General features: G+C 39.0%; 1 protein-coding gene across 1 annotated transcript; it reads right to left on the bottom strand.

Annotated features, from left to right (window-relative positions):
• Positions 1-6,986: 6,986 nt before the first annotated feature.
• LOC117403757 (proteinase-activated receptor 2-like) lies at positions 6,987-11,324 on the bottom strand. The gene is made up of 2 exons (XM_058993367.1): positions 11,094-11,324; positions 6,987-8,580 (listed from the first exon to the last, which is right to left on the bottom strand). Exons 1-2 carry the CDS (start codon positions 11,164-11,166, stop codon positions 7,511-7,513), a joined length of 1,143 nt encoding a protein of 380 aa, XP_058849350.1. The 5' UTR covers positions 11,167-11,324; the 3' UTR covers positions 6,987-7,510.
• Between the last annotated feature and the right edge of the window lie 524 nt (positions 11,325-11,848).

Here is an 11,848-nt window from a genome sequence, read left to right as displayed (position 1 = left end):
GGTTTAACTCCCCCCTCTAAGATTGTGCTACCGGGGATGCTTTGTTGTTGTTCACAAAAACTCCCATTTCTAGTTTTCATCTTATATTAAATAATCTAATAATAACTATGAGATAAACCCTGAATCTTAACATTCCCAAGTTAAAATGTTGACATGTTTCTTTTTAGTGACTCTTAAGTGTAGATAGGAGCACACTGGAGTATAAGTGAGATTCTACATGTTTTTGTTTTTTTTAAAATGAGGTTAAAATGGGCAACAAATCCCACACCCAAGCACAGCAAGCCAGCCAGCAGATTTTCCTTTTGGTCACTGGTGAAGTTGCATACAAATTCTTTTAGTTAACTCTTTTGAAAATGTTATTGTGACTGAAGCAAGTGAGTCTTCAGGAGGATGTAAAGAAACTAGATTGTCAACAAGAATTCAGGTAAACAGGCATCTAATCCTAACCATCACAAGATAATATATTTTATAAAACTAAAATTGATTCATGCTTATTTTACTGTAGTGCAGGACTTAACTACATTTTAAAAATGCACATCTCTTTATATTTGTGCTCAAGGTAAAAGTTAAAGCTTAACTTTTTACTGCAGAACAGGAAGTTGACACTTGCTGCTCAGTTTCAAAGTTGTTACGGCCGAATGGTTTTATTCACTGCTGTTGATTTTGACTCATAATTTCTGTTTCATTCATCAGAGATTTCAGTTCTTCTCAAACACCTAAATGTATATAGTTTGTAAATGCTGCAGCCAGTTCTAAATGGAGCTTGAACATATATCTGAGTATTCAAAGACAAGACACTTGCCTGTTATATCTGAAAATGCGGAGCTTCCATAGTTCCACCTGTACTGCTGAACTACAGCTCGGGTTTTGCTTTGCACATAAATGTCCTAATTAACATACCTGTGTAGAACATGTCCAGATGGCGTCACTTTGAATCTTTAAAAAGGTTTAATCCTATTTTGACAAAGCCGTTTTTTTTTTTTTTTAGAAGCAGTTTTGAAATTACAATTATAATAAAAAGGCGATTTTATGTGGCACTAGCACAATAAGCAACGTTGAGATTTCCAAGAATTTTTTGCATTCATTTAGTTTACACCAGCACCACCTGCTGACACAAAAAGCTACAAAACTAGAAGCATGTGACCTACTGGCTTTTCTCTGACTTTGTTGTGGCCTCGCATACACTTTAATGCATGTATTTGAAAATGTTTACTGCTTTTTATTATTTTTTTTATAAGGATTTATTTTTATGCTTTTTATTTAAGTTTTGAAACTGTGCTTCAGGGGATCTGGATCTGGATGCATTGTTATTTGACATGGGTAGTGCACGCAGGAGTTCAATACCAGCACAACAGATTGAAGTACATGTTGCTTAACAGCAGATGGAGCTGAAGGATCAGGGCTGCCTGCAGGTCGTGTCCTCTTGGCAGAGGTTGACAAGGGGTTTTCTTTCTGCTTTGCTTTGGTAAAATGTGTAAGATGCTTTGGTTCCAATGTAATTGACTGCAATGGGTACAAACAGAATCTTCTGCTTTCCAGGGCTGAAACGCTCTCTTGCTACAGATGTGTGTGGAATTAGAATTACTGTACAAAGCAACAGAAAATCTTTGCAGGTAAATCATTGCGGGCACTGACCGTATTCTCGCAAAGCCAATCTGTACAGAAGCAATTGGAGGAAAGGCAGCAGCACTTCCCAAGGTTAATAGAATCTCCTACTGTTATTCAGTTTAGCATAAGCATTAGTGTAAGCGTAAGGCTTTAAATACGTTTTAGGGTTGTCATTTGGCAGCAGTACTGCTAAGTATTGCTGACTGTTTTAAGTTAATTCTTTTCTAAACTCAAATGATAAATTCAAGGTTAAATAAGGATTAGCTGCAGATGAATAATATATTGTTGGTATTAGTGAATGGATGATAAAACATTTAGTAAGAGAAACTGAAGTGTCTAAACGTGACAGAGCAGCAATATGAAGTTTCATGGTCAAGGCACCAAACGTTCATTTTCTGTTACAGATTTTTTTTTATGCTCCACCAGGGGTCAGTGTGAGACTGTCTTAATGCCCTCAACGCTGCCCACCCTGCTCCACACTGTACCTGCTGCTTGCTTATTTTAATGGATCACTCTCCATACAGTCAGGATCCAGTTTGATGTTCTGACTTGTTTATTTCAAATACCCCCCCCCCCCCAATCTGCCAGCTTGCAATTATCAACTGCATTGATTGACTGTTTTCCTCTTGAGTGACTGCCTCTAGGAAAGAGAACAAAGACTTGCACACAGCACTTTGCTCTAGATCTCTTAGCTCATATCTTTAGGAAAGAAACTGGTCTCCCCAGAACTGAGATTTCTAGCTAACCTTGTAATGCCCAATACTGTCGTCCACTGTAGCACATTGTGTTTACAATACAGCCTCAAAAACCAACCTTTTTATATGTAATGCACAATGTGTCAGTAGCTTCTGTCCATGTATAAAAACGTGGACATTACAGGGTTAACACCTAATTGCAAACTCCAGTTCCATGCCAAGGTCTGATAAGCCAGGAGTTTCATATCAGTATAAAATTCTTTACAGTATGCTCTAAAATTAGAAACATGAGATCCTTCACACTGCACATACCATACCAAGTAAAACAATTTAATTACTTCCTGAAACATTTTTATTATTTAACAGTGGTGAGGAGGATGGTGGTGGCTCCATTAATAACTTAAGTTGAAGTCATTGAGACGATTGCGGAGGTGCCAAACCTTTATGCATGGCAAAAACGAAGAGCCAACTTCAGTGTCACAAAAGCAGAGATGCAGATTTTTCTTGTTCATTTCTGGTTATGTCCCACTGCCAAGGCGAAGGGTGTTCTGGGAAATGAAAATTATGTTAGAAATCAAGCTGTTCCCAAAGGGATGTCCATTAATCGATTCACTGTGCTGACAACACCAAGCTTCCACAAGGATTCCTACCCGGATCTGGATCCTGGTTCTGGCTACCCGGGTCACAATCCCACATAGTGTGAAACCACATACCTGGGTTGTACCCAGGTTGACCTGGGCCCCAGTGACCCACCTTAGGATGTGGGAAGACAAGAAGATGTGCTGCTTGCAACAAAAACACAGTGTTTATATGCATCAAATGCCAAGTTGGGCTTCACCCATGATTCTGCTTCAAATTATTTCACCTTTGAACTGGCTGGAGAATGTCAAAGATGTCAATGGGAAAATAAGTTTAAAGTTCAAATGTAACCCTATGCTGCATTTATGACATAAGCTATAATATTTATGTTTCTTTATTGATTAAATATATAAAGCCATAATTACAGTTCTGTTTTAACCTTGAACTAAATGAAATGTTATGTATTGAATGTTTAGATGTTCTGAGATTTATTTTTTAATAAGCTGCACTAAATTTAGATTTTTTTGTAATGTATTGTTTTTACCTATTTGTGTGTTTATTTTATATTAATGTATGTCTCATTTAGTTTTAATTGAGGAGAAATGTACAATTTAGTTTCTGTTTGTACTTTTGCAGTTTTAGAGTTTCTGCTATTTTGTATCATAAAAGCAACAATTAAAACAGGTTTGTACATTTCTATATTTAAGCTAATGTATTTTTGCTGCTGTAAATTAAATCTATAAGTGATAAGAATATGAATGCATATTTACTACAATCTCCAGGAATCTTAGCATTTTGATCTTTGACCTCAATCAGCCACGTATTACTTTAAATCATTTATTATTGACAAATGGTAAATTTAAGGATAAGTAATACCTGAAAATATAAACTATGTGAGAACATTCATCACTAGATACCAAAAAAAAACCCTTACGTGGTGCATAGCGTTTCAAAATTAGAACGCAAGGTTCTAATAACTCTAATAACTGGGCTTGGCAGGATTTCCACCAGTGGGACTCGACCATCGCGGCCCTGGTGCGAGTCGCTCCAGTAGGGGGTTTACCTAAAGACCCTGCTTGCCCTAATTGGTCAATGCAGGGTAACGGAGACCCATTTAAAAAAGACCTATGTGGCAGAAGCGAAAGTCATGCACCTGGCCAACACGGCAGGCCTCTTGACCGCGTACTTAGATAGCATACTGCAGTCGGCGCCCCTCCCTGAACCGGTGGCTTCGGAGATGCGCCTGGTTTCAAGCATACTGCTCCAGGGCCGGAGTCTGGCAAGTATGTAGCCTGCGAGCCACTACAAGGCTGGTTCTTCAGAGAAAATGGCTATTAACACATTTTTAAAATATGTCCTTTACAATATTTTTTTATCACAGGGATAACATTATTGAAAAACTGCTATTAGTTTGCCCAGCAGATCTTGCAGGTGGTTTTAACTTAGCAGGGATTGTTTCACAGTGACTGGGGGGGGAGGGGAGATGCTGTGTTTTAACATTTCTCGTTCATGTACACTTCACTGGTTTCCTTTCAGTTTTAGAAAATATTTTAAAAGTATTCCTTTTACCTTTAGAATTGCTTGCTGTAACAAGTTTCAGTGTTGGTATCATGCATTGAAATCTACAGATATCCCCTCTTTCTCTCTGGTTTCAAAATACAGGTTGCAGAGCTTTCATGATGGGCAATCTGAGAGTCTGCAATCTTTCAGAAAAATGCGTTTCCTTGTTCTAGCTGCTTACATCAACAGAGCCGGAGCCTTTCTAAAAGTGTAGGGGGGGTAGGATGAGGGTGTAGCCCTTTATTTGGAACAAACACCTCAAAAGGCAAAGTATACGCAGAGTACAACTGCAACTAAACATTGTGTGCTATACAAAGCACCTTTAATTTCCCCACTGTGCACATGTTTCTTTTCTCAAAAGCCCCAGGCTTGCGTGTATAACCAGCTTTTGAAAAAAGAAACAAACCAGTTCTTAAAGTAAAGAGCAACTACAGAAATCAAGAGAACGTGATCTCTCTCCTTTTTTTTAGTCTCTTGGCTATTTCACAAGATGAAACCAATGAATTACTCATTGATACCTAAGTCTGGGATATCAGCCCAGAAAGTTATAGAAAAAAACAACATATAGCATTATTTCCGAATGGGGCAAAATAAAAACATCTTTTAACAGTTTTTAAAAACGGATGCTGGTTACTATAAAATGGGTCAAAAAAGGGTAACCAACAACATTTTGATGCATCTCTTTTATCTATATTCCACTGTCAGAGAAAAAAAAGAAACACTAAGCAACCTTGCATTGCCTAATACAGTGTCAAAATACAAAATTAGAAATGATAAAACGGGGCACATAAAACAATCCTGCATTGAATCCTGGATCCCCCCTATGGTTTTAATGGGTGTTACACACCGTCTCAATTTATATGGCATAGGCTCAATCGCATTAAGATAAAAGGGTTGCATTTCCGCTATAAACGCCCCTGTAAAATATGACAAGTAGATGCACCCTAGTACTTAACATGTAATTCAGAAATCCTGCACTCTGATTGGCTGAAATGATTGTAAGGGGGGGGGGGGAGCTTATCATACAGCTCATTGAAGTATAGCTGTGCTCATAGAGTTCCAATAGGACTGCACAGCTCAGCAATACCTTAAGTTAACTGCAACTCAAATAGTTCTGAATTATACTGCTTTAGAGTTTCAAATGATTTAATAGCAATAATGAAAACTTGGGCCTGTACATTATCTGTAGCAACCCTTCATGCTATTAACCCGATTATATAATTTATGTGACTGTTTTCACCAGCCCTGATTAGCACTAGTCTTGGACTGCTTAGTGTTCCCTTAGGGCAGGTAGTCCGATGTTCCCTGATAACAGAGAATACTGTGAATGCCACCACCGTTCTGTATCGCTATGATCCAGTAGTTTCAGATTTTCATACTATTTGTTACGAAGGCTGTTTATGAAGGAACTCATCTTAAGGAAAACAAAATGCATATTTCAAATGAAACATAACAATGTCCTTGAAGCTGCAGTGACCCACGATCCTGTTGAGTTTTACATTTCATTCTTTTAATAGTTAGCCAGGTAGCCACTCCCCGCTATTTGCTACATCCCTACATCACTCTGTGAGCCAGAGAAGAGGTGATAAAATCAATCCTTCAATTCATGAGCGATTGCCATTTTACACGAAATTGCTTGTGCAAATGTGTCACAGGATCGGTGCTGGTGGCAGCTCGTTGCTAGGTAACCAGCAGTTTTTACTTTCATCAAATCTTTATATACTTTTACCAACAAGCTGCTCTGTGATTCGTTAGCTTGGCGTGCCGTTGTTTTTATTGGGTAATAAAAGCTTATCTATGTATGTATCCCGATTGACTGCAATAATGTCACTTGGTATAATGTGACGTATTAAAGTGCATTTCAACACACGGTAATTGAGCAATCACTCATTATGCGGTCGTGTACAATCAGAAAACATGACTCCAGAACTGTATGTTTCACCAGCGTTTTGTAAATTGATTTGATTCAGTTTACTCGCCATTATGTGACCCAAAATATACCATCATTTCTAAGATAGGGCTTTGTATTACAACAACCAGTATCTCAAACTTTCAATAGCCATTTACAATGTGTACGGGTCAAACTGGGTCTAATAAGTTCCTTTACCACTCGAAGCTGTTCTTTCCACGCTGTGGTTACGTAGCAGTAAAGGTAACGTCTCTGTGAATCTATTACAAGCAGCCAATCCCTTCTTCTTATCTGAAAGTAACCCAGATTGGCACAGTGCTACAGTGTACATGTGCACCTTTGTAATCTGAGCCTTCTGTCTGAGGCGAGTGATTAAAAAAGGAACTCTGCTGTATGACTGTTCTTGCAGGTTGCCTGACAAAGTCTGTCTTCATTCTGCAAATATACAAAGAACCTCTTTCTGCATACATGTATATTGTGCCCTGCATGTCACAGCTGACAAGGAATCACAAAATTGTCAGAGTAAACACTCCCCCCCCCCCCCCCCATCACACATAAAACAAACACAACTACATTTTTTTTGTATAAAAAACTCAGTATCAGTGCCTAAAAAAAAAAGTAAGTACACAAAATGCTTAATGAAACAAACATTTTTAAAAATTACTAATATAACAAAAATGAGAGAAGGTAAAAGCATAGAAATGGTCATGGCCAGTGCATATCAGGACATTTGAGTTTGGTTTATGCTTTAACCCTTTCATATTTGGCATCCTCAAAATGGGGACGGATTTAAAATAAATAAAAACAATTAATATGGGCACATAAGGGAGACACAAATGCATGATAACCTCACATAATGATTCCACCCCCCCCCCCATCACACATAAAACAAACAAAACTACATTTTTTCTCGCTATTTCAAGATTTCATGCATGAAAGGTTTAATAACCTCTTAATATACAAGTCAACATATTAACAATTCACAGTTTTTAAGGAGGTCACATTTACTGTAATATTGCATAATGGCACTTTAACCTAGCTAAAACAGCATTATTGAACAAGTGTCAGAGTTTCATAATCCTGTTATCCTGTGAGGAATCTGGCTCTTTCTAAAATGATGTACAACCCCACATACAATCCCAAGTAGAAATCTGTCTTCTCAACAGTTAGAAGTCCCAGTTGCATTTGAACTTGAATTGTAAGTATTGGTCCTCTTGGAATATTTCATTGAGCTGAAGGAGACTTGCATCCTTTCCACGGTCCGGTTGCTCCTGCAGAGACAGGTATTTTTCACATGGTCTCTGAAATCTTGTGAAAAAAAGTAATAGATAAACGGGTCAATGCAGCTGTGCAAGCTAGCAAGACAGAGTGCAGTGACGTAGAATGCATAGGCCTTATCGATACCACTCCCTCGGAGAACAGAGTAGTGCACAACCAGCATGATGTTGCTGGGGGTGAAACACACCAAATACATGACCAGAACTGTGAACGCCTTCCTGCGCTTCTTGCCAATGTTCTCGTCAGTTATTGATGCCGTCAGGGTCTTGATCATTAAAACGTAAGCTGTTACAGTCAGCACAGCTGGGAAGAGAAAAGCACCGACAGCCATGGAAACAAAGTAACCAAACATGTTGTACGCCAAGTCCTCTTCGGGCAGGACATCGTGGCAGGTGGTTATTTTGGGGGATGTAATACTGAGGGTTTGGTTTGAAACGTACAGAGGAATGGTGCTCAGTGCAATGAGAATCCAGATGGCGATGCAGACGCCCACTGCAATCTGCGTGTTCTTTCTGTGGTGGGACATTGGGTTGACAGTGACCCAGTACCTCTGGACACTGATGCACATCATGAACAGAATGGAACAGTACATGTTTCCATAGAAGAAGCTCAACATCACTTTGCAGAGACCTTCTCCATAAATCCAGTTGTTCCCATTGATGTGGTAGGCGATCTTCAAAGGGATCCAAATGACAAACAAGAGATCTGCCAGGGCCAGGTTTGCCATGTAAATAGAAGCCGGGTGTCTCTTTTTGGTCCTGAAGAGGAAGACCCAAAGAGCCATCCCATTGGCGGGCAAGCTGATAACAAACACGATAATGTAGACTATTGGGAAGAAGACTGTGGTCAACTTGCTGGTAAGAGTATACTGGGCAAAGTCATCCACCTCATAGCTTCCTATGTTTTTTTCGTCTGGTCTGCCAATGAATCCTCTGCCACTTTTATTGCGCCCTGCAAAACACAGAAACAGATGGGTTACTTTCTATGCAAATACTGATCTTTGTTTTTAGTTTTAAAACCTAGCTCCCAACAAAGTACAGAAGAACCTAAGAAAGTTTACAAACGAGAGGAGGTCATTTGGCCATCTTCCTCGTTTGGTTGTTAGTAGCTTATTGATCCCAGAATCTCATCAAGCAGCTTCTTGAAGGATCCCAGAGTGTCAGCTTCAACAACATTACAGTAAATAAGCTTCAACAACATTACAGTAAATACTGTTGATATTATAAAAGCCAGTTAGAAACAAAGGGGTACATTTACAAAAAAAAAAAAATGTGTTCCCTTCACATGAAAGTGTCCCAACTTCTAAATTTGAAAGTTTTGTTGTTACCGTGTCAACATACCTTCGCTATTTAACAGTTTCTCTTTCACTGAAAGTTTCAGTATCATCACAGCTTGCCTCAGGCACAGGTGATACTGCGACACTGTCACTAACAGTTTGAGTCTCCTGTTGGCTCAGACAGACTCCACTCTCTCACCCACCGGCAATCCTAAACTTCGGAGATTCCTCCCCAAACATTTAAATAACCAATTCTGTGGTTCGCTTCACCTTTGAGGAAGGTCCTCTTGAAAAAATTTCTTTTTTAGCATCTTGTACCATATTCTTACATCGTTTTTGTACGTCTTTTTGACAGACCGCAAACACAGCGGGTTAACACTGTTAACTTTCTGTTATTTTTCTTACGCCTTGTGTTTGAGTGCGTTTCAACATTTCAGAAAATTTCCCTTAAAGTATTGACTTTTCTGCATTAACCTCCTCTAACAGGCACACATTTTCTGTTACTGTAAACTGAGTACATCGGCGGTTGAAGAAAGCGTCGGCCGTGTTTGTTTTTTCGGCTGACCTTACAAAGCTAACACGAAATTCTCCTATCAGGACACTGCGCTCTGATTGGCTATCATATTGTCGCGATCTCGGTTAACTCAGGCAGGCGCATCGCGTCACAGAGGGCGAGGCAATCCATACACAGGCGGTGAGCAGGCGCGAACCCGGGACCTCTCCAACTAAAGCATATCGCCGATACCGCGGTATAAAAGAGCCGGCTCTTCTCCCCCGTGCACGCTACACTACTGTTAATAAAACAATTAGCCTAATAATCCTCTCCCTACACCGAAACCCTAACCTTAAGGTCAGTATCCTATACTGCAGTCATTACACATCTAAAGTAGTTTATGTTTGGCAGTGAATAAGCGTTTTATTTTTTTTTTAGCCTACTTAAAAAGTAAGGCCGGTCTAACGAAAGACTATTTTATGCAACCGTTTTAACTGCGTGTCTATCGGTGGTCTAACTTAACCAACGATAAGCCAAACATGTTATTCTATGTTTATGCAACCTGCCCCAGGACTCGGTCAATCTACCGTTCTGGACTAGATCGAGAAGGGTTACAGTTTAGGTAGAGTGTGATCAATATAAAATACTGTAATAGTTCTAATTGTACTGTTCTTGTTACATATCAATTTGAGACAAAAAACAAAGTATGTTGAACAGCAATAAGAGAATAAAATAGAATTACCAAATAAATCGAACACCAATAGGACAGTAAGTTTCACACTGTCGCTCACGTGTGAAACAAATACAATTACGTGACAAAAAATGTTCCAGTCATTGCGCCATTTGACATTAAGACAGTTTTAAACTTTTAACTGAAGACGCGACCGGTTAAAGAACAAACACGGAACCTTTGCAGTAGTTAAGGGCTAGGATCCTATGAAATTGCTTTTGTTAACGATGCACCGGAAAATGTCCTCTTGTACGAAAAGTATGCAAAACCTGCGTAGCACACTTGAAACTCAAAGCAGCCATGAGTCACTTGTACCTTCATTTGGGTTCAGTGCATTCCCCATAATACCTGTACTGCAATCTGACCCATGCTTCGGGGAGTGCGTAATCGAAACTCCAATGACGACATCTTGTGTCGCATTGAATATCATTCTATAAAAAACGAAAGAACTTGTATTCCTAACGATGAGGAATGTCTCAATAAAATATAAATATTCCAATAAACTCCCTGACAGCAATATGCTTTCTTAAGTACAATGTGCCTCCAAATGTTAACTTGAAGTTGTGTCGCTATTTACATTAATATTTAAAACACACAAACTGTGTAAGCATGTATTTCAGTTAAAAAACAAAGCCACTCAAATACGAGGAACTTAATGTGGTAAAATACTGAGGTTTTTTTTTTCTAAAACGGTTTAAGTGTGCATCGAAGAGTATTTTTAAAACAAAAAACAAACAAACAAACAAAAAAAAAACATAGCCGTGTATTTGAATCACAGACGTACATCATGCCCAATATTCGATTCCATATGTATTTATCCACAGAAAAACTTGTTAGCTCATTAATGACAACTTTCTGTATGGATTTTTAATTTTAATTTTTTTTTTTTTAAAGAAGAAACCGAAGATCACCCAACATGAACACCTGCGCACCTATTCGTCAGGTCATGTTTGAATTATTCTTACCGTTTTCAGATGCCATCGCAGGCACAGCAAATATGCACGCCACCAGGCATACAAATTCAGCAAAAGCTCTCATTGTCGATGTTTGTCTTGACGTTTCTATAAAACAGCTGTAACCCTGGTTTCAATGAAATACTGTGTCCGCTTCTTCTTATCCCAACTTACTCAGAGTCCGTTTCAAAGTGTGTAAAGCGCAGCCGCACCCACGACATAGCGAAGTTAAAAAATGACGTTTTAAAACATGTCTAAAACCAGTAGGCCATTGTGTTCATTCATCCCAGCTGACACTGCTGCATGTGACGCCAGGCAAACCTAGCATATTATTATTATTATTATTATTATTATTATTATTATTATTATTTATTTCTTAGCAGACACCCTTATCCAGGGCGACTTACAATTGTTACAAAATATCACAGTACAAAGTATCACATTATAAAATATCACATTTCAGAATATCACATTACAGATAAGAGCAGTTGTAAAGTACAATAAAATCAGTAGCAAAAGATCAAAATTAAGTAAAAAAAAACAGAGATTACAGTAAACAGTTAGATGTAAGTGGATTGTTAGTGGAAGACTGAATGATAGAGGGGAAGTTGGAGTGTTTAGCACAGGTGAATGCAGAAGAGAAGGAAGCGAGGAGCGAGCGATAGAGATCCAAGGCAGCAGTGTGCAGTTCGGTACGAGCCGAGCGGAGCACGGAGGAGAGCCAGGGCTGGGGCCGGGAGCGGTGGGCAAGTATAGGGGTGAGAGGG

This window comes from Acipenser ruthenus, chromosome 1 (genome assembly GCF_902713425.1).
Source record: "Acipenser ruthenus chromosome 1, fAciRut3.2 maternal haplotype, whole genome shotgun sequence".
Classification (NCBI taxonomy): Eukaryota; Metazoa; Chordata; class Actinopteri; order Acipenseriformes; family Acipenseridae; genus Acipenser; species Acipenser ruthenus.
This window is presented reverse-complemented; position numbering and strand designations above follow the sequence as displayed.